Raw genomic sequence first — 27,602 nt, forward strand, 5'->3', positions numbered from 1 at the left:
TAACACTTCAGAAAGCCGTTTTAATTGCAATGCCAACATTAACAGAACATTGTTACAAATCAAGAGGTCTAGACAAACATTTCAAATTTAATTGGTAGTTTCTTTTTTTTGAATGTGACTTTTTCTAAGTCAGAGAGCAAGGAACCATTAAAACTGTCAGCTCATTTTGTGTAATTAACACATTCCTCTCACTTCCCAGCAGTGTGAGCCGAAAGCTGCCCCTGAGCACAGCCTGAGGTAAAGAGTTTTCATCTCCAAGGTCTGTTGAATTCAACCTGCCCTTCTAACATAGTGAGAGCAGGTTAGAGGGATGATTTCCTCACATCAATGTACTACCACTAGTCCATACTTCTTGAAACTGCTTCATAACCTAAGTTACTCCTTCCTTGAAAAACTGTGCACTGAGAATACAGTGTGTGCTGTGAGTAGTTAACTAATCCATCATCCCATTTAAACCTCAACCTTAACATGAATTAAAAAAAAAATAACATTGATTGTGATAAACAAAAAAAAAAAAAAACCCAATATCTGGGCTTGGGCCACCTCAAGTACACTTAAGGTTTTCTGTATGTTTTGGTTATCTTTGTACTGGCAACATAAGCATGTGCATTTCCAAAATTTCAAGAGCCTCCACTGAGGTTTGATTAAAAAGATGGTAATGCAGTCGTTTATAATGTCTAGGCTTAAGTGTTGTTTTTCTTCTTTTTTTAAGTGCAAAATTAAGAAACTTCAGCAGTCCCAAATGCCTTCAGAAAATGTCAAACAAGTCTTGCATTGTGTTAAAATATGCTTCATAATTACCAAAACCAAAAAGCATAGTGACTGACTAACTGCAGCTCAATAAACAGAATATATTTGAGCATATATACCTTCATTATATAAAGACAAAAGCGAAAGCAAGATCTATAATAAACATGTAGTACTTTCATTGTTAACCATTATAAAAACTCCTGCATAAAATCTAAAGATTGAGATATGACTTTGGTCCCCTTCCATTAATTGGTCTTCATTTATGCATTCTTCTGTCTTCCATTTCTAAGCTTTTGAATAGAAAAATAAATCGTACATCAGGACAGTTATAAGCGCAATGTTTCCTTATAAAAATATCTTTTTCCCAGAGAATGATAAGTGAAGCAAAAGAAAAATTTAGGGAAAAAAAAAACTTAATGGTGATTGTCTGAGTTAACTGGCTTCTGTCGGTGAAAGGCTATCAATGTTTAAGAGATCCGGCTGTCAAAGGATGGCCCTGCCCCTGCCCTTAGTTTCATATTTTAGTGCTCTTCATTTTTCAGTTTGTAAAGAGATGCTTTTGGTCAATGTATGATTCACTTAAGCTGTTAACAAATGAAAGGACACTATGGCATTTCATTCAGGCTTGGGATCAGGGTTGTCACCCTTGGGCTCAGCCTCCTCATCACTCTCCACACCAGTGCGGGAGACAATGCGGCGCATGGTAAAAGGCAGGTCACCACGCCTAAAACAGAAAAATATTTTGTCAAGCTAAAACAAATTAAAAAAAAAAGAAAAGAAAAGCATTAGCACCCTTCAATGAGCATCTTCTAAAATGACTCCTTTCATATTAACAAATATTGCTTGGATTACCTCTAAAATTCAAGAAATAAGACTGGACATTTGCACCTACCTGAGCTTACTCTTAAGAGTTGACACTTCACGATTCATAGCATCTGCAGATTCTGTGGCATCCTCCAGCTCCCTCTGCAGTTTCCTTCGGTTGGCATTGGCTCTCTGAGCCTCTTCCTCAGCCTCTTCCAGCTGACGCTTCAGCTGCTTCATACGGGAGTTCAACTTGTCTACCTAAAAAGAAAAACAGTGTTAGATAAAGCCATAAGAAAATGTATATACTCTGATAAGCTGTGTAATCTCTTATTTGTACATGTTCATTTCCAATGATGACTTTAAGAAGTCATTTTGGAATAATTATGGAAACACTACCTGATCTTTGTATTGCTCTGTGTTACGTCTTTCATCATCCACCTGCAGGATGATCTCTTTCAATTTCTTTTCTGTGCGCCTCACAAGCTTGGTAGCACCCTGCCTCTCCCTATGTAAAGAGGATGACAATAGTAAACATGGCATAAGATCAACAACAGTTTCGACTTAATGGATGAATATGGTAAACTTTGCCATGATAGTTTAAGAATAATCATAAGTCATGAATAAGTACTTCACCTCGTCTCGATGTCCAGCTGTTCCTCTAGTTGAGCTATCTTAGCTTCCAGAGCAGCCATATTTGCCTTATACTTTGACTTGACTGTTCCCTCCAGCTCCTGTAGCTTGAGTTTCAGTTCCTTGTTCTGACGCTCCAGCTGGGCACGAGCACCTTCAACACGCTGAGAGCTGCTGCGCTCTGCAGTTAGCTCCACATTAATCTGGTCAGTCTTAAAAATGCAGGACAGGGACTCAGTTCTCCACATTAAGCACATAAATCTACCAATTTCAAACCACATGTGGGACCAAAACTAAAATAAGAAGGTAAGAGACAAGTTGACTTAATTATCAACTGCTCCGGTCTTAAAAGTGTCCTCTTCACCACCTACAGACCTGGAGCATTGCCTTTTTCAAGCGGTCATTGACCAGCTCAGTGTTGCACTGCTCCTCTTCCAGCTCCTCCTCCAGCTGAGCAATGCGAGTCTCCAATCGTCTCCTTTCCTCTGCGATTTGAGCACTGATATATTGCAGAAAGGCAGGGGGAGAAAAAAAAAAAAAAAAAAAACACACTGAAGAGGTTGACCAACTGTTAAAGAAAAAAAAAAAAAACGGCGACGCATAGAACTGGCTATCTTGGAATTTTATGGAACATGATAACACCTTACTTCTTAGTTGCTTGATTGTTTATCTCATCCTGCAGCTCGTCTCTCTCCTGCTGGGCCTGCCTCTTTGCTCGTTCTGCAGCAGCAAGCTCCTGCAGTCAGAGGGGCACAGTGTTAAAAACGTCTCAACCCAAATAGTTTTCACATTTGTAGCAAGATGCTAGCAACGATTAGATGGAGTTGGTGCAACGTGTTGAAGACATTAGACCAGAAGTGTAAATAAATACTGACCTCCTGCATTTGGAGCATATCTGCTTCCATGGACTTTACTTTTTTCTCATTCTCCTTATTCTGGCCAAGAATCTCCTCTCTGGACATGCGAGTGTCCTCCAATTCCCTAACAAGGTCCTTCATCTGGGCCTGAGGAACAAAAGGTTTTCAAACTGAGTCAAAGGAAGCCTGGACAAACTATATAGAGATGGGTTAAAGACTCAGATTCAATTATTTGAATCTGTGTTTTTTATGAATTTGAATGTTTTATGGAAGATATTACTACAAGTAACTCACTTGGAGTTTCCTCAGCTGTTTAAGGGCTTCATCCCGATTTTTGTTGGCCATGTCAATGCCTGCTTCAAGCTCCTTCAGATCTAGCTCCAACTTCTTTCGGGCAGCTACAGCGGCAGAACGTTGCTTCCTTTCATCCTCCAGCTCCATTTCCATCTCTCGGACCTGAGTAAAATAGATCCTGTTAACTTATACATTTGGACTATTACAATTTTAATTATTTTTAAATATAATTCAGACAAATCAGGCTTCTGCAAAGAGTAGGTTTAAATGGACGCAGATGATTAGCTGTGCTGACCCCTGAAGGGAACTGCCTGAAGGAAAAGAAGATTTACAAGGAGGTAAATTGACTCTGCATTAGTGAAAATAGTGTTTGAACAATTATTTTGCAGTAAAGTTACAGATGAAAAAGGAGCTGCTTTTATTGTTTAGGATAAGGCAGGGTTTCTCAGAATTTTTCTAATGGGTTCATGAAAAAAAAAAAAATCCTGAAACAGTAAATTTCATACCTACATTTGAAAATAGTTCTTGGTCATATGTTTTTTAAAAAAAATTCCCTATCCTACAATCAACTTTAGTATACTCAATTTCACAGTGGTAGAATTTATAAATATGCAGCTAGAAAGAGAGCATGATGTATCAGTCAGCCACAGAATATGGACATTAATATTGATTAAAAAAAGCATCTGAAGGATGAAAGACCATAGAAACATCAAATGTTGAAAGGTTGCATTAATACAGGAGATTCCTTTCTCAACAAATGAGTGCAGTCTACCTGTTTGACCAGAGCCCTTTTCTTTTCCTCGCCCATCTCATCACGTCCAGCGAGGTCTCTCTCATACTGGGCCTTCATGGCCTGCATGTTGACCTCCAGACGAAGTTTGGCATCCTCTGTGGCTTGCAGCTCGTCTTCCAACTCTTCAAGCTGAGTCTTCATCTCCTCCAGCTGCTGCTCCATGGCACGTTTAGCCTTCTCCAACTCATGTACCTGCAGAACATTCGATGAAACAAGGAGGAAACATGCACAAATTGAAGACAAAACAAAAAAAGGCCATCAGGCATAATGGGTCATCTTACATTCTTTCCAGCATCATCCTTTGATGACACAAGGTCCTCCATCTCAGCTCGAAGCAATTTATTGTTGCGGTCAAGTTCATCTTTCATATCCATGAGGCTTTCTAGCTCGCGGGTCAAAGCCAATGCCCGGGTCTCTTTCTCACGGGCCTCTGCTTCAGCTCGGTCACGCTCCTCTGCATATCTTGCAGAGATGTTCTTCTCCTCTGCCAGCATCTAGGCAGAGGTTAACAAATATTGAAGGAAGTTTAAAAACACAAGATCTAATCAACTGACCACAAAATTCTAATGATGTTAAAGGTCTAAATGTGCCTTACCTGGTCAAATTTCTTTTGCTTTTTCTCTAGGTTAGAGGCAATCTGTCGGAGGTGATCCTGATCTACAAGAAGATCGTCTAACTCCTGCTGAAGGCGTGTTTTGGTTTTGTCTAACTTTTCATAGGCAGCACATTTCTCTTCCAGACGTTGGCTTGTTGCCTCAAGGTCCCTTTGCAGCCTTTTCTTTCCTTCTTCAGCATTCTCGAGACAACCTGCATCCTGCTCTAGCTTCTTCTTCATTTCCATCAGCTATATGGAACAGAGGTGGGGTAATATTACAGATAAAATGTGATGTAGCAATGCGCAACATTATCACAAATGATGCAATAATGGTAGACAGTTTCTTTCCCTATACAGGTATCATCACCTAATGGTTTAAAAACACACACACACACACATCTGCCATGCAAGGTGCTAACCAGAACATTGGGAACAACTGGGGTTCAGTGTCTTGCCCAAGGACACTGGCATTCAGACAGGAGGAGCAGGGAAGCTGCAAACCCCAACTTTCCCTTCTAATAATCTGTCAATCGAAGCTGTAAAAAGTAAAATTCTGCACAAAATATGGATTACGGGTTGGGTTTTGGGTAAATTGGTCATGGTGACTAAGAATTTAACAATTAGTTTGTTGGACACACAACAATAAAGGACAAGAGATTTTGTGCAAATAGCTATGAGAACATCTAGGACAATGCAAAGGATGTGTAATTAGCCTAAGCTAGAATGCAGACACTTTTTGATATTTCTCTTTTAAATAAGATATCTCAAAACCTATTCAGACCCAAATATTAGGGCAGCATTGCTCAGGTGGTAGAGTTATCATCTTGGAACAGAAAAGCTCATCGTTCAATTTCTGAGCCCCTCCTAAACTGTAAAAGTGTTGTTGAGTGAGACATTGAATGTCCAACTGCTCCTACAGCACTGCTCACTGGATGCCAGTTGCTCATGGTTCATACACAATGTATTAAATACATGTGATTAATAAATTCTCATACGGGATTAATAGAGCACAGCAGAAAAAAAATCGTGTGGGCTGTTTTTTTTTACCTGACTGAGTGTTGTTTGAAGCTGCTTTTCAACATTTTTTTTTGCTTCTTCTTCTTCTTCCAGCTGCTCTCTCAGATTATTCTGCTCATCTTCCAGCTGACGCAGGCGCGTGCCCATTGACAGTTTCTGCCGTGTCTCTTCCTGTAGTACTTCCTGTGGTCAACAAAAGCATTAAAACCATTTTTGAATTTAAATGATACATATAAACAAATAATTAACTGATTACCAAAGAAATAAAAAAGAGGAGATAGCAGCAGAAAAAAACACAGAAATTTCTACAAGAATATAGTGTATGTACCTGGACATCCTGCAGCTGGGATTCCAGTGCAGAGTGGTCTTTGGTTGCCTTAATTGACTTGCCTTCCACATCAGTTAGCAGTGCAGTAACATTATCCAATTCAGCCTTTGAAAGCAGCATACAATAAAGTGTCAAAAAATACCTATAACTTCCTGCATCGACATTTAAAAATATCCCCTTGAACTTCACAGGATAAAGGTTCAAGGAAAATTTTGATGTGTCCTGTAGTGACTCAAGGACACAGAAAGAGCATACTTGTGCAAATATAATTCAGGAGCAGGAACTTGAACACAAAATGTTAAAGCGAAGTTGTACCTGCATTTTTGTGACTTTCTCAGATAGCTCCACTCTTTGCCGTTCACTCTCTGAATGTTTGAGTTGCAGCTCTAGGACCTGGGCTTCAGCCTTCTTTCTACGGTGCTCTGATTCTCCTTTACCTTGCATCAGTGTTTGCAGCTCAATGGCAAGCTCATTCCTCTCTGACTCCAGAGCCTGCTTAGCCTTCTCCACAGACACTTTATTCTGGACATTGAAGCCAGCAATGTTATTGAAGTCAAAAAACTATATTGGATAAAAGGCTTAAAAAAATATATTTAAAATTACCCTCTTAGCCTGCTCCAGTTGCTCATTCAACTCATCCAAAGATTGACCATGTTTCTGTCTCATCTCACACAGCTGCTGCTCATGGACTTTTGCTTCATCATCCAGCGTCTTCTTCAAATGTGCTACCTCTGTCTCACGCTTGGTCCTAGACACGGAGAGCAAATGTTTATCTGCTTGTACCAAGATGTAAGGTAACAATTCAAGGGTTAAGTAAGTTATGTCAGCATCTAAATGTCTACCTGAGCTCTTGCTGAGCAGCAGTAGAGTCCAGAGTATCTTCTAGTTCAGTCTTGAGGGCTTCTAGCTCTTCTCCTAGGTCCCTGCGGTGTTTTTCTGCTTTTGAGCGGGCCTGCCTTTCAAGCTCTAAATCTTCTTGCAGTTCAGAGAGCTGAGCCTCCATCTCACGGATCTTTTTCTGGGCCAGGTTCTTCTGCGCAGCTTCCTCTTCAATTCTAAAAGAGGGTGAGGACAGTTCAGTGATTTCAGCATGAACTGTATAATGTAATCAAACACATTTTTACTCTATGAAAGAGTTGGGGTATGACACTGAATACAGGATTGCTTTCATTAAAAATGTACTAACCAATGAAAGATATATGAATACAAGTCAGCAATTAAAAATAACCTTGAAATGACCCCGAAATTACTACTATTGAGGAGCAGTTCAGTCCATACAGACCTGGCCAAAGCTGCCTGAAGCTCCTCTTCCTTCTTGGCTAGTTGGGCGCGGAGTTCAGCAATCTGGGCTTGTAGCTCTGCAATCTGGTCATGTACCTCAGTAAAATCTCCCTCCAGTTTGCGTCGATTCTTTTCTAACTCCTGGCGCTGCTTCTCTTCCCTGCGCAATCGGTCTGTTTAAGTGAACACAAAAAAAGTTTATAGGGATAGAAATAAAACATTGGAAGTAATCCTAATACTGTGATCTATATTGATCTTTGGTGTCCATCTATTACATGCCAATGTTTCATTGTGTTCCTACCCTCCAAGTCTGTAATCATAGCCTCGTGTTTAGTTTTGAGTTTCTGCAGACTTTTTGATTTCTCCTCCTCTTCAGCCAGGTTAGTGGTGAATTCAGAGATCCTCTCCTCCAGCAGCTTCTTCTCCTGTATAGACGAAATATGTAAAATCAAATTCTCAGATTCTCAGTCACCAATCCAAGAAGCTTTTTCATTTCTAAACAGACTGCAGGGCACTTTGTTGAAACCACAAGTTGACATACACCACATAAAAAGAACACCCCCCCACACTGTCTGAAATTAAATCAGACGAAACCTAACCGGTTCTAGGTCAGCTATGAATGCAAAAATAATTTGTATTTGCTAAACCAAAAGAATTTTCTGTAATTATGGCCCGTCCTTGGACAGAATTGGTGTACCTGAGTTAGGTTTGTAAGCTGCCTTGCTCACAACCGCCTCTTTAACTTTGCCCATCAATTCTTTGTAGGATTTAGATGAGGGCTTTTGTGATGGCCACTCTAAAACGTTGACTTTATTGTTCTTAAAGAACTCAGAAAAATTGTGGTAGCTTTGGTTCACTGTCCATTTGGAGCACCCATTTCACACAAGCTTGGACTTCCTGGCTGACGTCCTGAGAGATTGCTCAATTATTTCTCGAGAATGTTCTTTTCCTCATGAAAACATTGATTTTATGAAGTGCACCAGTCTCTCTTGCAGTAAAACATCCCAACATCTGTCTGTCTGTCACCCCACACACACACACACACGCAGTTGCATTTGTGTCAGTCCAACCTTGTTTAGCTTGTTGTTCTGATCATCAAGAACCATGACATCATCTTCTATCTTTTTCATCTTGGCCTCCATTGTGACCTTCTCCAGCTGCAGTTTCTGTCTTGCTGCCTCCTCTTCATCCAACTGCTGCTCCAAGTCCTATTTCCCGATATTTTACAACAATCAAATGGATCTATCTAGTTTATGCAAACAGGTTGCAAATGTTATTGAGGGTTTATATTATAAAACTAATTTGAAGGTGTTCTCCATACTCACAGAAATATTTTGCTGCATTTTCTTTTTTTCCAAGGTCAGCTGAGAAGCCCGCTCTTCCTCCTCCTCTACACGAGCCTCCAGGTCATGAAGGATCTCCTCCAATTCCTGCTTCCTGGCAGCCAAGCGAGCCCTCATCTCTTCAGCCTCAGCACAAAGCTCTGTTTCAGCCTGAAGCTGTTCTTGCAAGGCCATCTTCTCAGCACTAAGCTACATGTACAGAAAAAGGATAATCATACTTATATCTGGCGTTCATTAAAAACCAAGTTAAAGGGCACCGTTATGACATTTGAACATCTACAGCAGGCCTGGCCAACCTGTGGCTCCCAAGCCACATGCGGCTGTGACGTTCATGTCAATTTTTGTGTTTGGGTGTTTTTGTTTGTTGTGCGTGGAGAACGCTGGTGCGGCACGTGATTGCACAAGTGAAAGACAAAAAATTCGACATGAACTTAAGAACCTCATGCGGCTTGGGAGCCACAGGTTGGCCAGGCCTTATCTATAGTCTCATTGTAAAAAAAAAGTTTCCAAAAGTTTTTTCCCTAAACTTTACACTTACACACATTTTTGTGAGACTGTTTCTGCAAGTTTACCTGATGATGTTTTTCCTCCATCTCTTGAAGCTGTCTTTCAGTATACATATGTTTTTCTTTCACCTTGTTCAACTCATCATCCTTTGCCTGCAACTCTTCCTCCTGTCTGCTGACTTGTAGCAGGGGCTTTACCTAAGAACAATATATAAATGGACACAGGTAAGAGTAAAGAAGTAAAAAAAAAAAAAAAAAAATGTTAAGAGCACAGATCAAATTATTTACAAAAAGGTGTTGTAAGATTAGGATACATATTTACCTTGGTGAAAAGTCTCCACCACTGCCAGTTCCTCAGTTTAAGATATGCAGCACAGTTCCTTTGGATCACCTTCATTGCAGTTAGCTGCTGCTGTCTCTTGGCAAAAGCCCTATAAAGCAATGTCAGCATTAAGCAAGATTCTAAACTTACAAGGATATTTAAATAGTCAAATAATATATTTGTTTTCCCTTTTGAAATAAGGTGCCATTTTGTTGTCTCACTTCTTCTTCTTTCGGCTTTTCCCGTCAGGGGTCGCCACAGCGAGTCAACTTTCTCCATCTAACCCTATTCTCTGTATCTTCCTCTCTCACACCAACTACCTTCATATCCTCTCTCACTACGTCCATAAATCTTCTCTTTGGTCTTCCTCGAGACCTCTTGCCTGGCAGCTCCAATTCCAGCATCCGTCTACCAATATATTCACTATCCCTTCTCTGTACATGACCGAACCATCTCAGTCTGGCTTCTCTGACCTTCTCTCCAAAACATCGAACATGTGCCGTCCCTCTGATAGACTCATTCCTGATCCTATCCATCCTGGTAACTCCCAAAGAGAACCTCAACATCTTCATCTCTGCAACCTCTAGTTCTGCCTGCTGTCTTTTGGTCATTGTAACAGTTTCTAGTCCATACATCATCGCTGGTCTCATTTTTTAATATTATAAAACAGCCACTTTAGATTATTGTATACCAATACTACTATCTACTTACTTGCGGGCCACGTAGCCTCTGCACCAGGCCTGGAAACTGATTATGATGTCAGTGATCTTCATGTCTCTCTCCTCCTCCAGGTGAGCCAGGACCCCACCTCTGAAGAAGACTTTACTCTGGCCAATCCGATACAGGTTGGGATCTAATTCCAGGCTTTTGATCTGACAGAGGAAATTCGGTGATTCAGTCTTCCAGCAAAATGAGCTGTTTTTCATAGGACTGTATTAGTAAACTTAACTTACCATGAGCACACAAGCTTGCTTACCATCCATGAAGCCCTTTGGAATAGCATTGGGGGTGAGGATTTCATACCTGGGAGGATAGCGGATAAAACAGTTATACATTCTAACAGATAAAAAGCCTAGAAAGAATGTTTTTTGAGTTCTACTACCTCTGTCTGAACTCCTGAAAGACAATGCGGTTGGGAAAACCCTGTCTGCAGATACGGATCCCTTCTAGAACACCATTACATTTCAGCTGGTCCAGAACTAGGTGGGGATCTAGTTTTCCAGCCTGCAGGAGATGACAAGAGGCAAGAGACAGTGAAAGCTAAACTGATCAGCAGACAGGACAGTACAACATATTTCAATATATTTTTACATAGTGGTTCAGGTATGCAAGCCTTCGAATACCTTTTTCTCATGATTTGGTATGATGCAGCGCACAAAATTGGGGTTTGTATTCCTCAAAGTGGCCATGAGCTTGGACAACTGCTCCTTGTAGAGCTGTCCCACTGTCCGGAACATGCCCTTTCGAGTCTTAAAGGCACCTGGCATCTCTGACATACCAGACACCTTATCCAGACCCACGATGCGGTCCACTAAATGATGGGGCAATGAAAAAGTAAACAGACAGAAGTAACATCAGCTGTTGGATGAGGATTTAATCTAACAAACACATTACTAAACTAGGCAGATTCAAACCAAACACATGACACTGCCCTTCTTCTGAATAAACAAACATCAGAAGCAAGAGTCAAGGGGGTGATGTTCAAAAACCAGGACCAGTGAAACATCACATAGAATGAATGTGGCGGGAAACATGAGGACTGTGAAACAAAAATCCCAGTAAAAAGTGGAAAGAGTACAAACACACCACATTAAGGGAGGAAAAAAAAATCAGTGCAGTGAGTTTGTAATCTCAAACACCTATCACACTTAGTTCTTGGTGAAAACTGTGTGATGATTCATTTAAATCTGTATGTGTTGAAAAGGTGAAAAACTTTACAGACTGAAGTGTGCATGTTTTGTGATGACCAAAAAATACAGCAAAATCAAGCCAAACCCATGCAGTATATACCCATTGCTGTAGTACCCATGACCACCACCAGGAGTCCCAAACAATGCTATTACACTGAGGGAGAAAGGGAGAGTTCAATAATAGGGCAAGAAGCGGAAAGTTGCCACACACATTATTCACTGCACACTGATCTGGCTAAAGACACTGAGGCAACTTACAATTCACTGATGTTTTAGAAAGATCTTAGTCAGAGAGGAAAAATAGATGGAGGCAATATGAATAGAAGAATGGATTTGGGAGGAGCGAAGAATGATTAAAGATGAAACAAACAGCAGGAATAAAAGAAAGAAAACCAATGAAAGAAACTGTGCTGTAGAGTAAAACATTGATAAAATAGGCTCCCTGACAATTCTGTGCCTCTCACATCAAGACAGTATGAGAATAATGCAAATGGCCAAACAATTGGTTGGTGTTTATGATAATTCAAAATAAAATTGTAAGCCTCAACTTACCATCCTTCCAGAGCTCAGAGACAAACTTATCAGTAGACTGGTTAAGCAATGATGCAACATTGTCGTTCAAAGGGTCCATGTTCTTCATTAGCCACTCATCTGCTTTATAGTCAACCTAAGGATGGCCAAAATCATGATTGTTTGGGTGAATCAATAGCTTATTTTCTTTTCTAGCTGAAGAAACAACAAATGCATCACACCAGACATTACAAAAAGGATCATTTTTGGGATTCTTAAAGATTCGCAGCTGACGATAATGAACCATCAAAAGTACTACCTTGCCAGCATAATGGATGATACAGAAATCTGCCTCATCCTTTAGTTTTTTAGGCTTGAAGAACTTGGGGTGTGTGCCCTGCTCCTGAAGCACTTTCTCCACAAAGCTTTTGTCTGTGGCTTTGGGAAACCAGCACTCCTCATCCAGCAGAGCGAGAATCCCAGGAGGACTTGCCTGGACACATTGGGGAAAATGCTACTCTTAATACATGGCAAGTCTGTAAGAGACTAACAAATATCTAAAAAAAAAACAAAACAAAAAAAAAACCCAAGTAAATCTCACAGGTTTTTCAATCAGATCAATGCATGGTTGCAGGTCAAGGCCAAAGTCTATGAAGCTCCACTCGATGCCTTCCCTCTGGTACTCTTCCTGCTCCAGGATGAACATGGTGTGGTTGAAGAGTTGCTGCAGCTTCTCGTTGGTGTAATTGATGCACAACTGTTCAAATGAGTTCAGCTGAGGAGAACAACACATGTGCATTGCACTTGCATTACTCCACGAGGGCTTTAAGGCATTGTTTAACACTGAGGCAGACATTCGGATACAATTACCTCAAATATCTCAAAGCCAGCAATATCAAGGATGCCAATAAAGGAGGCTCCTTGTCTCTTGGTCTTGTCTAAGGCTTTGTTGATCCTCATGACAAGCCAGCGGAACATCCTTTCATATGTAGCCTTAGCTAGGGCCTCCACTGCAAACTCTGCTTGCTCCTGGGTCTGGGCCTTCTGTACATAGTCTCTCCCTACCTTGATCCTGGGTGACAGAATGGCCCTGGTAAAGTCTGTGACATTCATCCCCATAAGGTGGCACACCTTCTGAGCAGCTGTTAAAAAGAACATAGAAAGAAAGTGATGGAGAATGAGGAGACAAGAGTTACAGAAGGGAAGAAAATAATAAGATTTTAAGATTACATTGCTTGATCATCAACTACATGGAAAAATTCTCAAGGGTCCAAGTGATCTACAAACTTGTGCTGCTCAAATATTCAAAGATAAAGTTCTGACTTACCTGTGTTGTCAGGCATTGAGGCCTGGTCTGTGTGGCGCTCCTTCTTAAAACTCAGGTTTCCCAGCTGCAACACAGAGGCTGCCACCTTCAGCATGCCTGAGAAAAACAAGAACAAATGTTCGCATCATGCTGGAATAACATGTCAGTAAACCAGAGTGGGTAAAACCGAGAAAGTCAAAAACCATCAGAGAAAAGGGGGGGATGGTTTGAAATTAATTTCTTTCTGCTTACCTATCTGCTCCTCCTCTGGGATACCCATGATCCTCATGGCATCCATGGTTTCTGAGAACAGGTCTTTGTCCTGCTGCCCAGGAATTGTGACATTCCCATTCGAAAGGAAACGGTAGTTGTTGTAATTCTCAAGAAGGAGGTCAGCTGAAATAATTATGCCAAGATTAAAAAGTTTAGCTTCCGCAATCCTTTTGAATTAAAATTTAAGAACTACACAGCAAACTTGGTATTAAAAAAAAAAAAAAAAAAAAAAGATAATTTATAAAGAAGTGTATTAAAGAAGATAAAGTGTATGCAAAGTTGTGTTTACCACGCAATTTGTCTCCAGCTCCTGTGAGCAGATAGTAGAAGATATGAAAGGTTCTTTCATCTTTAGCCTGTCGAATGGCACGTGACTTCTCCAACAAGTCTAAACAACAAACCTGTCAAGGACGTATTCTCGTATATCTGGCAATCACACCTCTCAATTTTCAAGATTGTACTGTGCAATTTTTCTAAAAAGATCTAAGTAAGGATACAAGTTTCAATGTTTGCACCAACAATGTATCCATTGACATCAAAGTTGATCCTGATGAATTTTCCCTGGAGGAGAACAAACATCCATGTATGTGGAATTAACATGAAAAATGAGGAGCAATTAAAAGGAAATCTAAACCAAAGTTTTATCTTACAAATCGAGAGGAGTTGTCATTTTTGACCGTCTTAGCATTTCCAAAGGCCTCCAAGATGGGGTTGGCCTGCAGCAGCTGCTTCTCAAGCTCCCCCTGGAAAAGAACAATGGACACAAATTTAAGAGATTTCCCCCCCCATTTGCCCACTAGACATCTATGGAAGGGAGAAAAGTAAACGTTGAGAATAATTTCTTGCTAGAAATGGAAAGATCTGAATTTTATGGATGAAATTGTAATATTGTGGGATCTGTAATAAATACAAACTGTAGGAATGAGAATGTTTTTTTTCTACCTCAAAAAACACAAACACAAAGCTTTTTCCCAACAAAACCTAAGGTTAATACCAATTCAGTAAAAAGTGAAGAACCCATACCTCCAGTCACCGATCATATCCACCCAAGAGCATTATAATCCAGAAAAAAAGCAGTAGACAAACTGTAGTTCTGCAGATCATTTTCAGCATATCACCGGCTTTAAACCTTGTTACTCAAGCTTTACTGGTTTTCAATACATTTATGCAACTATATAGTATGTGCAATGTGTGACATACAATTGTTAAGTTACTAAATAGTTTAAACACATGTGGTATTTACATTGTGTAAACAAATATGATCGAACAAATTTCTAATCCAAAAAAACACCAGTAACTCATGTAAAGGGCAAAAGATGCTGGATTTTTTTCAGCCAGATACACACACACACTCTACTCATCACACTTACCTATACGCAAAAATTGTTTTGTTTTTTTCTTCCAATTTCGATGCATCTCCCTGCCTCTGACGCATTTACCGGTATATCTGGCTGAAGTTTTCCGAGCAACACAGAGTATTGTCCCGAATAAGGAGCTGCATCCTTTGGAGAGCACAGTCTATCAAAAAGGCCAACTAGAATATGAATGAAATTATACTGTGTGGTCCACTACATCATATAGCAACTGTCTGCTGCAGTTTACAACCAGTAAAGGAAAAGCCAGACCCTCCCCTCACAAAACAGTCTCCCTATCCATGTCCACCAGACATCTGCTTAGCTCAGTCAAGATAAAATGAATTAGTTTAAGATGTAATAAAATGTTCGTATTTTGTAAATGTTATGGTACTACAATCCACACTAACCTAAGTTGACATTGAACATGGGGGGGGGGGGGGGGGGGGGATAGAAGTCAGATTGTGAAACAACAAGCAGCTCCCCCACAGAGTTCTTTTTCTACTTTAGAACACTACAGTATTTTGCATTTCTCCAGCCTAGACTCCTTTTAAGAAAACTTCAATTTTACTGCAGATATTCCAAATAATTAGACCAGCACTACAGCACTTACAGTATTTTCAAATTTACTTTTCACTTTTTCTAATCTAAGCCTCTGAAACAATGGTCTTGTCACCTGCAATGACTCATGACCAGACATTTTGTGTGAATCCTGCAGCTCCAAAAAAGAATAAAAACCTGCAGCACCCATCCATCTTTTACATTGGAAAATATTTGATGGTGTGTTTTTTCATACAAAAGTGAGAATTTAAATAGCTGAGTATTCAATTTAATACATTGTAATGTTCAACATTAATTTAATCAGATGGGGAACAGAGATTTACTGGTGGACACAAACTGCGTTGAGAGGAAATGAATGGGCATGAAAGTTTAACTCTGCCCCATGCTCTAAATGAGACCCAGTACAAACCTAACTTAGAGTGGAGGAGTCTTCTAATTGGATGACCCTGCTGTATAATTGATATTGAAAATGCTGCCCTGAAGGATGAAGCCCCTGAGTTGGAACACAGCCACACAACTGCCACTTAGCTATAAACAATCAAGTCATCCCTCTTCTGCAATACCACGTGTCCTATAGCTGTCCCCTCATTTGATGAGAAAATGGAGGACAGTGTAGGGGTGGAGTTGAAAGTGATGAGAGAAGCGGATGGGGGGGGGGGGGGGGGGGTAAAAAGTGTGAATGGAGGAAGAGAGTTAACTCACATGTGATAGGACCGAGCTGCTCTGTTGATGGGAAGAGAGAAATACAACAACCTCAAAAATGGCATGCTGGATGACTTATGTGATATTCTTTGATATGCACTGAGTCATAATCAACTGGACCTATCAGCAAACTAGCAGGCCCATAAAAACTAATTTGAGGTCATAGTTTTGAATATGAAATGCAGGACTAATTTTTTATAGTATATGTAAGATTGAGTCTCATAAGGAGACATGGAATATCAGCAATACCAAAGACACAAATGAAGCATTGCCTTTTGTTGATACAAAAACAGCAGAACTCTATACCTACCTATTTTGTATAGAATTTGTGTAAGGCATTATCTTTGGCAATGAATGTTATATAATTGTTAATTCTTCATCAAATTCTTAAGACCACCCCCCCACCCCCAGGTCTCTGTGCCTTCGGAGCTATTATAGTGTTCACCACCCAGATTCCTTTCAGGCTAGTGGTTGTCCTTTGTTTATCTCATACTTCTACAGTATAGAACAATCTAGTCAAACAAAAGCTAAAAGTTGTTGGTTAGATCAACAATTACGTAATATAAAGTGTCAAAGATATTGCCATACACAAAAGTGATAATTATCACAGGAACAATGCAAACGGAATTGTAGGAACTGAAGTTTTATAGTGCAAAAGGATAATATTTTGTGGGAAATCAGGGATCCTGTATCCCTTGAAAAGTAATTAAATGGAAATCAACACTTACAGGGAAAAGAGATAAATTGAGAGAGACAAATGAAAAATCAAAAGACATGGTCAATGTATTAAACAGGAAAGTTTAGATGAGAAGGCTTTAAAGAAGATTGATTAATAAATTACCTGGTCTTTCTTAGTCTTGTGAGAAGAGGCCACATGGGCAAGATACTGGATGACCTTTTTCGTATTCTCTGTCTTACCAGCACCGGACTCTCCTCTAAGAGACACACAAGGTGAAAACAATGAATGAGGGATCAGAAAGCAAAGCAGGGGAGAAATTTTTGGAAGAAACTGAAAAAAAATAGTACTATAAATCCAATTAGGCTCCTTGAAAGTATGTATGTGCTGAGGATTTATAAATCGGAACTCACGTGCAAAGAATGGATTGGTCCTCACGATCTAAAAAGAGGAAAAAAAAAACAAACAGAAAAAAAAAACTGATTATGTAACCTACCTAGAATAATTATGCATAATTTCAGTAGGGTTACATCAATCATATGTAAAACAGACAGGAAATCAATGTCCCTACTCCTTGTGAATGGAAACACCTGTCCAAATAAAAAAAAAAAAGAGTCCATTGCCTTTTAAAAGTAGATCTAACACCAAAACGGGGTAAAAAAAAAAGTTAAAATAGTAAGGACAGTTTGAATGGCAAAACACTGATAAAGTATAATACCACTACTTATATTCAAACAATTTGGGATATTTTGAGTTTAGCTTAATAAATACCAAAAAGTTTGTTGTGATTCCCTGTCAAAACAGTCAGGAGTATGACCAATACGTTAGGAAGACACAAATACACACATGCCCCTTTTGCTATCTTTTGAGTGCATTATTGTGTGATGAAGTCCAATGGAACTGGTGAAGCGTGTGAAATTCTGTTGGGTTTAACTCCCAATATATCAAAAGAAAAGAAACCAAAACAATATATGCAGGCCAACTTCACTGTTATAATGACTTCACAATAGATTTCTTACTCGGTTCTTGCAGAATGTAATATTCTAGTGGGATCAGTGACTTACCCTGCATCATGCTTCTGTATGATATGTCAGTAATGGCATAGATATGGGGTGGCATTTCATGCCTCTTCTTGCCCTTGTACATTTCAATAATCTCCTCTGAGTAGATTGGTAGGTTCTTGTAGGGGTTTATGACAACACAGAATAAGCCAGAGTATGTCTGCAGAAAAGATGAGTTCTGTTAGGTTGTGCTTCAAAACAGAAAAAGGGAAAAAATAAATTAAAGCTGCAGTGGTGGGAGAAGAAGTCTATTAAAATGTTAAACATTAAATGGTGAACATTTAAACATTTGATTTATATTTAGCGTGCAATGCATGGTCAAGATAATGCACTCAAGTCTAACATAACGGAGAGTTTCCCCGTTGATGAACACTCCCCATCTTGGTAGATATTTGTAGTTGCCTATGATTGAATTTGCAGCAGGATATTGAGAGAAATACTCAAACAGATGAGAAGGATACTTGAAAAACTATGTACACTCCTCACTTCTTTTCAATATAAACTGCTAATTAATTTTGTAAGCTTGCTTTACCTTTTAGAGCAGATTCCTGCATTTTCTGCACTCCCCTGTTTCACACCTGCTTACCTCTGATAGTCAATCTACAATTCTTTAGCCCCCCAAAAATTGCCAAGCACTGAAGAGAATATCAAGATATGGTTATTAAAAGAATTTCTTGCATAATGTGTGTTAAGAGATTGCATTTTACCTGTTTCATAGATTGACTGAGTTTGGACAATTTCAATTAAGATAAGCTCTATCACAAGTAAGCAGGAAATTGTGTACTCAATCCAATCCATGGTACTCTAAAAATGGGTACTAGCATATCAAAAAGTATCAAAAAACAGAAGGGTCAACCTACAATGTAGGAGTTATGATATATAATTTGATTGCATTTAAATGGCATTTTAAGATTATGTCCTTACACAGATGGCATTTGTCCACACATAATTCTAACACAAATAAAAGGCAAATGTATGTCTGAATTAATGGTTCAATTATTTTTGTAAATAATACAATATACTCTATACTTACATAAATGAGTCCTGAGTAGTATCTCTCCTTCAGGTTATGCAGCACAGAGGCCTCATTTAAGCAGGTAAGCTCAGCCATGTCCTCCTCCTTGCTAAATTTGGGGGGATTCATTTTCTGGATGTCATCCTTGTTCACCCTGATCTTCTTTCCAGAGTCTGCCAGCTCAACCACACACTCATCACCACGCTCCTCCTTCACAGACCCAGCTTCGAAGCCTAGGCGTTCTGATGGAACCCAAACCAGCTTCTTCGAGGCCCAGTCAGCCTGTGCCAGTGGGTTGTTGACCAGATTGCGGTCCACATACAAAAACCTGTCTGCGTCTGACATGGTTGCTGTTTCAGAGAGACACAGAGAAAAGTGTTTATGGTTAGTACTGTACATTTAAAACCAATAACTGATCCTTCTCAAAAGTTGTTTCCTGTCACTACAACAAAACTAGTAAATTGTGTTGATTGTATGAAAACTTGTACAGCGCTAAAATTTTGCTGTTTCTATTTCTTCGCATGTAATCTCTATAAAAATGCAAAGACAAAACATGTCTAAGCTCAGTGAGATATTTGTATTAGCTCCTGTTAACTCTGGTTGACCAAAAACACAAATGTGTCAGGAAACAAGACGTTACAATCTGCTGTGCTTAATGCAAATAAAACTACTAGCAGCTGGATCACTTGCATTTTACATTATTTTCCAGGATCAAAAGTATTCGATTTCATTTAATGTGAGAGGCATATATAAGGCTAATTCATGCTCTGAGCTTAACAGATATGGACCAAGGGCAACAGTATGCCTGAGAACCACAGGGACAATATTGAGCTGAAATTTTAAACTGCTGGAAAGATTGCAAAACAGCACAACTTTGGGCTAAGCAATTGTTGTAAAATACTCAAGAGGAAATTGGTGGGTTCATTGTACAGTAGAAAAGGATGTGTGAAGATCCATTAGGGACACATCATAGACCACAACAAGGTGGTGAGCAGTCAGAGTGGGAATTTTGCTGACCAATTGAAAACATTTGTCAATCACCACATCACATCAGCATATGCTAGGAGATATCAAATAGCAACCTCTTCAGCTGCCACCATGTTTGTTTTCGTCTGATGACAACGAGTGGCAGCTTCAAGTGGATGTATTGCTGAATGTTCATTCCAAGGCAAAAAATGCATGAAGATGAGAACGCAGACAAAAGTAGTCAGTGCCCAATGACCAGCTTTTGTTAGAAAAATGTGAAACCCTTCGATCATCTGTTACAAAATGCAACCCCACTTCCAAATAAATACAACAACCACTCTCATGGGTTATCTTCAATTTGTGTTTGGTTCTTTGTTAACAAAACCCCATTGTAATGGAATCCTTTTGAAAGTGGTATTGGGAAGTCTCTGGTGTGTCTAAACACCAATTCCAAGACTTCTATTGCACAGGCAATTTGTGACTATTTTTTACATTCATAGAGTGATGACTTGGTTCTAATTGGGCTAAAACTCTTTGTGATAGTGTTAGTCCTTTAAGAAATGTAAACAGATTTGTCAATAAAGCCATATCTTTTTGCTTTCAGGGCAAAGAGCAAACAAGCAGAAAACTGCTTCACTTGCGAAAGCATACAAACAAAACTGCAGTTTATTGAAGTAACAGTCATGTACATATATGTATATGAAATGGTAAACACTATCTCCAACAAGAAAATGCATACAAGGAATTCACAAGCTGCTGCTTATGAATCTTGAAATTACTATAAACAGCTTCTTGTTAACAGGGAGTGTTAGGGATAAACCCATACAAAGAGTGACTAGACCAGTATAACCAGTATAGAAAGGAACAATGTCCTCAGTGGGTGGAAATAAAATTAAGCGAGACACTTAACATGGCGTGCTTTCAATGACACTGGTGCCTTTAGACTTTTTCCTGGACAACTTGTTATGATACCCTCTTTCAATTTCCCAACTCCCATGACAAAAAACAGCTGCCCAACAGACAGATATTTAAACAAAAGGGAAAAAAAGAGGTAAGGTTCAAGCAATTCCTTCAATGTCTTAAATGATACACAAGTTCAATGAGAACAGTTCAACATTGCAAAATAGTCCTGTGGGACATGATGCCATTGCCAAATTCTCAAAGCAAACGTTATGAAACACTCAACATAGCAAAGCAAAAAAAAAAAAAAAAAAAAGGAACAAAAAAAAAAAAAGGTATGACCTACCTCCAATATTACCAAGATACTTGAATTATTCTGTATTCTTATATGTTCAGTTATCAACTCTGCAAATGTACAACTGAAAAATTACCTTAACAAAAACCTACAGCTGATTTATACTTTGTAAATATAAATGTTTTTGCACAATTGATAAACCACACATCATGCTTAAATGACAGACACTAGTATTTCAAGAGACAAGGAACGGAAGTTACTGTGCATTATTGGATTGCATCGGGTCCACCACATTAGACACTAATCGAAGGGAGAATTCGTCTTCTAATGACCCCAGCTTCCCTTTTTCCCCATAGTGCTGTCTACAGCTGGCATCCATCACTGCATGCAAACTCATTTCTAGTCAGCTATACTAAACTTTAACCGGGGAAGATTTGTTGCGTTATCTCTCCACATTTCCTCTGCCTTCAGTCTCTCTCTATGGAAGCCTTACCCCCTCCCTTCTGTTTCTCCATTCATTTCAGGGTCACATTCCTGCCATACCCGCCCTTTATCAGGGAGAAACAGGCATTCAACAAATTTATGTTCATTATGCACATTACTCTAAACCCCCCGACTATTTTTTTAGACCTTTCTTTCTTGTTCTACTTGCATGTTAAGGTCATGTGTACCTTCGGGGGATTAGAGCACCTTTCAGGAGTTTGTATTGATTTGAGAGATCCTTAGCCCATTATTTCTTGTATTGGATTGTTCAAATCATTTGTAATCTTGGCCATTATGGCATTAAGGTATATTAAATACTGCTCAAAAAAATAAAGGGAACACATAAACAGCACTATATAACTCCAAGTCAGTCACGCTTCAGTGAGATCAAACTGTCCACGTTGGAAGCAACACGGATTCATTTTGACTTGTTTTAAAGGACATTGCAAAGTTGGATCAGCCTGTAGTGCTTTTCCACTTCAATTTTGAGTGTGACTCCAAATCCAAACCTCCATGGGTTAATAAATTTGATTTCCATTGATAATTTGTGTGACATTTTGTTGTCAGCACATTCAACTATGTAAAGAACAAAGTATTGATAACAATATTTTATTCATTCAGATTTAGGATGGGCTATTTTAGTGTTCTCTATTTTGTTGAGCAGTGTATACTAAGGCTTCTAAATTATATTAGATTTCTCAATGGCACATGTAGCTCATGAAATAGAAACATGAAAATTTAGATGTGTCAAGGCTATATATACACACATCTGATCGAAAAGTCAGTGGTGTGCTTAAAATTACATCTCCTGAGAAGAAAGACCAAAATACAAACAAATAACTAAATTAGACAGAGGTATTTTCTATACTGAAAGAAGGGAAAAACAATAAGGAGTCAGAGTTAAGAAAAGTATTTTAAACACACATTACATCCAATTCCAACACAAGCACATGGATGAGGTTTTCTCTACCCACTATCAAAACCTTCTGTAATCCTGAGAGAAATAAGTCTTTATTGATTCTCGGTCACTTTGGAGCACTGGTCAGTAGTAAAAGCTCTTTCTATTCTGTTGAGAACTGTTCACATTTGGTGTCATGTTATTTCTTAATATTACAAGTGACTTAATACAAGGCAGAAGTTAGGATAGCCATCAAAAACTGAGCAAAAGATAACATATTTTATAGAGCCAAACAGTGATACTATGAAGTCTTAAATCCGAAAACTTAAATGGAAAAACAGTCCTGCCAAAATTACAGTTTACATTAAAGATTAAATATAAAATAAACATGACTATAAAACAACATGATGGTGAATTGCACCCCTTCTTACATCACAGAGTGATGTAGTTATGAACAGAGGACTAACCTTAATGATCAAGTTACAGAAGACAAGAGAAGAAAATGTACAAGTTCCAGAATATAATTTAATTTTTTTAATTATTTCGCTTTAATTTATTTCCCTTGACTTCATAAAAGTGAAACAGCCTACCCAATGACCAAACTACATCTCATTACTTTGCCAAGAGGCCCTCCCTCCATTACTTTAAAACAAGGGGTTGTAACATCTTCTACAGCAAAATGAAAATGTTAAGTCACAGATGTGCACTCTGAATTTCTCCAGATGGGAAACCATTGCACATGCTATACTGTGGTGAATAGACAAGATGTAAACATTAAGACAGCAGAGTTGGGAAAAAAAAAAAAGTTATTTCTCAGAGAGAAGTCTGATCTCATTTATCAATATACTGTCTCTGCCACCCTCCTCCTATGGCTATGCAGAGGTCAACCTAGTCCATTTTATTTGATTATAATGCCAACAGATATTGCTGTCATATCTAAATTTTGTTATACCAGAGCTACTTTCACACACACTGTAGATATAGCAAGTCATGTTGGGAAGGGACTGGAAAGATAAGTCTGATGAACAAAATCGGGATTGCATCCTAGTGCCCACATTTCTTCGTAATTGAATGAGGGTGATAAAAAAAAATAGGGGAATGACAAAACAAGAAAGCTACTTTGAAGTTATTGAGTTTTTTGTGTGAAGCTGGCATTTTCTTGAGTGCATGCCGAATGGCTCAGATAACTTGATGTAAATCACCTGCCTTGCTGGAAAAATAGCCTCACTGCATGTCAGACATGCATCATTTTCCACATTCCTACCCATACTCAGTTCCAGTTTTGCTTTGATAAGTATTGGCATCGAATACTTAAATTTGATTACCTCGTAAATACCAGAAGGGAAAATAATGTCAAGTAATAACAGAAGGAAACGTGTTTCCGATACATATATAGAGTGCGGCTGACAAGGCTTAAATTCAACCCCCCAATTTTTTTTTCCCAATTTTGGGAAACATCGAAATAACCACAAGGATTTTGCTTCAATAGAAAAATGCCATAGCTAATGAAGCAGATTTGAGAGGGAGAATGTGCAACCATCACAGCTCAGGTGAAAGTTTTCTGATGAAGGACTTCCAAAATATCATAATGGCAGAATTTGAATTTAATTTCTTTGCATATTGATTGCCTGTTCAAATTGGTCTAAGAAGTTTGGTAAGGATTAAGGGTCAAAGATGAGTGGCTGATTACCATGCATCATTTACTTATAAAGTGTTGCAAAACAGATTCAAAAGTTTCAAAAGAAGCCTAGTGAACAAACAATTAATGCCAGGTGTCCAGCAACCAAATGCAAAACAGTGTCCAAATGGCTTTACATAGACAGCACTCATATCATACACAAATCGCCCGCTTTGTTATAATACAAAAACATATTGAAGCATTTTTTGAGATAGAATACTTAATTTACTTCCTCCATACCTGAATATTAAAGTGCTGAGACTTATGGACAACAATGGAAAATGTTCCTACAAGACAGCAAACTGCAATCATGTGAGGGTAGACATTTTCTGAGGAGGCAATTTCTCATTAATTCATTCATTTTGCAAAATAAGCAGTGGTTAATCAAAATCAATCAATTCCAGCAGGGATTGGCATAGGTTGTCCTTCAAGCTAACAATTCCCATTAACTTCTTTGTGTATGTAGTCAGAGACCAGACATTTCCTGGTATTGTGAAGCTTTACTGAAACCTAACAGGTGCGTGTGATGAGGGGGAAGGATAGAGGAACGGATGGGGATTGACAAAAACAGGCAGAGGAAAAGAGTCCAGTGTTGGGTGGTGGTGTGTGTAATAAGACAGGCATGGAGGACAGGACACCAAGAAAGATCTACTATGAGGACTAAGTCAACTAGGAAATTTAAGAATAGGAGAAAGACACTACTAGTGACCAACAGACATAACTTTATCTCTCAGATAGTTCCTTAAACATGTGTTTATACTGACCAAAGGTAGCATTTATGAACAAGCAAAACCAACTTGATAAAAACAGACATCTGTCCCTGGATACTTCAATGAATTCAGTGTTGTAATCAATCAATCAATCCTGTAATCAGCGTATCAATCAACGGTATTGCTACTGACAGATGTGGATGGATGGAAAAATCTGTGAGCATGTAGATTTTTTTCCCCCAGTTACTGCTGTAAGTATTGAGGTTTCCACCAAACGTTTAAGCTGCATTTCAAAAAAAAAAAAAAAACAACATGTCGATATGTGCATTTCAATCCACTTCTATCCTGCTGAGAATACACATCAGGTTGGTGCCTGAGTTGCCATTGGTACAATAGGTAGAGGATGCACAGAGTCATTGAAAGATGGGTGTAGTTTCTCATTAGATAACACATCTGTCATTTTATATCCCTAGTATAGACATGGGTGATGAGACTTCTGCACTATTTTGATTTTCATTTTAACTGAATAGTGACATTTACAGGTCTCCAAGTGTGAGAAGGTTTTGTAGTATTTTGAGTTAACATTATCTCAGCATTTTCTGTGCAAACTGATATTGCACAAAGACATGGGATCTGATTTTTAACCTCTCCTCTGAGCTTGATGCTATCAAGTTGATTTGAGGAATGAAATGAGAACGCAATAAAAACACAGCACAATCAACGAACATTAATCAAAAGTTACAAAAAAGAACTAAAACACAATTACAAGAAACAACTGCGGAATAGAATTAATTGAAAGTGTCAACATTGTATGTTCTCATTTCAGAAAACATAAACAAGTTTGGATTTTAAGAAAGCTGTTTTTGATTTTGTGTAGCTGACAGTAAATGTCTCCCAAGGGGACTCCTGTATGGAGTCTGCTGACATACCAATGATGGAATGCAACAAACTCAGCAGGGGCCTCACTCCTCAACAGCACAGAAACTGGCAAGGAAGTAGTACCGGCTTCAGGAGAACCCATTGCACAATGGATTAGCTGAACTTTATTTGTGATTCAAATGTAACAAAAGGATAGGACAGGTGACCCAATATACCCCTCTCAGGTTGCATATTTTCTGGGGGAAATAATCCTATTACAATATAGCCAAGGGCTAGAATGGCAATATGAAGGATGTAACTCAGTAATCAAAACACTTATGAAATCACTTACAGACAGATATTTATGTCTACACACGACAATCAATGTTTTAATATGTTTAACAAAATAGGTGACTATGTCCTGACACACAAATATTTGCTGATTTTAAACAGGACAAATCAGGGATGATTTATGGTAAAGTCAGCAATAATGTTGATATTGATAGCAATCGTTGAATGTTGACAGCATAATGTTCATTAAATAATTGCAACTAGCTTGAAAATTGTTTCAATGCTTTCTTGCACAATCTAAAACTTTCTTAAGTCATAGACTACTCTCATAAAATGACCTCCGATATGGCTACAATTTAATCACAGGAAAAAAAAAGCTGTCATTTACGACTGTTTTTTCAAGTATTTGTTCAGTAAATTTCCTTTGTTAATTGGGGATAATTGATAAGAAAACAAGAATCATAAAAAAACAGCCTTAATTGACACACCGTTAACCATACTCAGAATGTACTTTGAATTTCCACTCGATTTTTTTTTCGTGTACAGCTCATCCTTAAACTGCTGTTAAAAATTTGAAGAGAAAGTTCGTTTGACATTAACAATTCAAGTGCTGCATCAAAAAGATGTTTAAGTAAGACCATGTGTTGTTTCCCATCACTATCTTGTTTTAGCACTAGATAATAGTATCCAAATCCCTCAATGTCAACGGAAAAACACTTAAAAAGTCGGAGTACTATTTCGTGACATGGACAAAAGAATTAGCATCAAGGGAAACTAATCAAAGTCGAATGCATAATTTATTCGCTGAATAACCCCCTCATGGAGAGAAAACGCATTAGCACTGCAAACTTGAGCTGGAGTCCCGCTTCTCATTCCACTGGCGCTGCAGTTACGTCAAGCCGCCAGTCAGACATACTGGCCATCCAGTATTTCTGGCTTCAACCCGTTGAAACACCCAACCGAGCTCATTCGAAAGGCCATAACTATTATAGATGAGGGTTTTACAGTATCCAAATTCGTTCCACCTTTATTTCCTTCTTAGTTATGCGGAAACTATTTAGCGGCCCTTTTTTTTTTACAACGCATTCCAGTGAACCACTTCCTGCCATTAGCCTCTCAATAACTGCCACAGCGCCGATGCTAACCTGTTACTACTCGTTTTTTGCTTAAAATGTGCATATACTTCAGCCAAACACTTTGAAAACTCAGGCCCATTTAAGTTCCAGGCGCCGTATACATTGAGAAATTCGCCTACCACCCTTCGCAACGGTGAACTACCGATCCGTGCTTCCTGGTTCACTTGTTCGAGTGACGTGTGAATTGAACGAGTTATGGGAGAGTACAAGCATTGCGTCGCAGGGAAAAGTGGTGAATCTGAAAAAAATTACCTGCTTTTTAGATACAGGAAGCCTCTCAAATGGTTTCTACCAAAACTGGATGGTTCCGTCGCCGTAAGTCAAACTTCTCTTCCTGTCGACAGCAACAATTTCGCAGGGAATTCAAGGTGACTACCGTTATCGTTTCCCCGTTTTTTCTCTACTTCACTCTTTCGTTTTTTTCCTTTCCCTCTCAGCTTTCTGCCCTCCTCCACCGACTGTTCTCCGGCAGACGTAGCCTTACTAAGTACGTATTCA

At 38.9% G+C, this 27,602-nt stretch overlaps 1 protein-coding gene across 2 annotated transcripts; it reads right to left on the minus strand.

Annotated features, from left to right (window-relative positions):
* Positions 1 to 27,602, minus strand: LOC147221054 (myosin-9-like). Of its 2 annotated transcripts, XM_086170620.1 has the most exons (41): positions 27,357 to 27,602; positions 18,908 to 19,239; positions 17,878 to 18,034; positions 17,227 to 17,254; positions 16,979 to 17,072; positions 16,138 to 16,158; positions 14,173 to 14,265; positions 14,020 to 14,083; positions 13,812 to 13,910; positions 13,502 to 13,645; positions 13,271 to 13,366; positions 12,814 to 13,085; positions 12,545 to 12,718; positions 12,263 to 12,436; positions 11,986 to 12,100; positions 10,867 to 11,054; positions 10,626 to 10,747; positions 10,477 to 10,546; positions 10,235 to 10,395; positions 9,524 to 9,632; positions 9,268 to 9,399; positions 8,678 to 8,884; positions 8,423 to 8,560; positions 7,654 to 7,777; positions 7,354 to 7,525; positions 6,914 to 7,126; positions 6,675 to 6,819; positions 6,387 to 6,593; positions 6,072 to 6,176; positions 5,774 to 5,926; positions 4,727 to 4,975; positions 4,413 to 4,625; positions 4,111 to 4,323; positions 3,339 to 3,500; positions 3,063 to 3,191; positions 2,835 to 2,923; positions 2,563 to 2,686; positions 2,191 to 2,399; positions 1,954 to 2,062; positions 1,643 to 1,815; positions 1 to 1,474 (listed from the first exon to the last, which is right to left on the minus strand). In XM_086170620.1, exons 2-41 carry the CDS (start codon positions 19,232 to 19,234, stop codon positions 1,366 to 1,368), a joined length of 5,883 nt encoding a protein of 1,960 aa, XP_086026746.1. In that variant the 5' UTR covers positions 19,235 to 19,239; positions 27,357 to 27,602; the 3' UTR covers positions 1 to 1,365. The 2 variants fall into 2 exon arrangements, with proteins under 2 accessions (XP_086026746.1, XP_086026747.1); XM_086170621.1 differs by lacking the exon at positions 16,138 to 16,158 and having other exon boundaries at positions 27,357 to 27,601.

The sequence above is a fragment of the Fistularia commersonii genome, chromosome 23 (assembly GCF_037954325.1).
Source record: "Fistularia commersonii isolate RoL2024-O1a breed Wild chromosome 23, RoL_Fcom_v1.0, whole genome shotgun sequence".
NCBI classification, from domain to species: domain Eukaryota; kingdom Metazoa; phylum Chordata; class Actinopteri; order Syngnathiformes; family Fistulariidae; genus Fistularia; species Fistularia commersonii.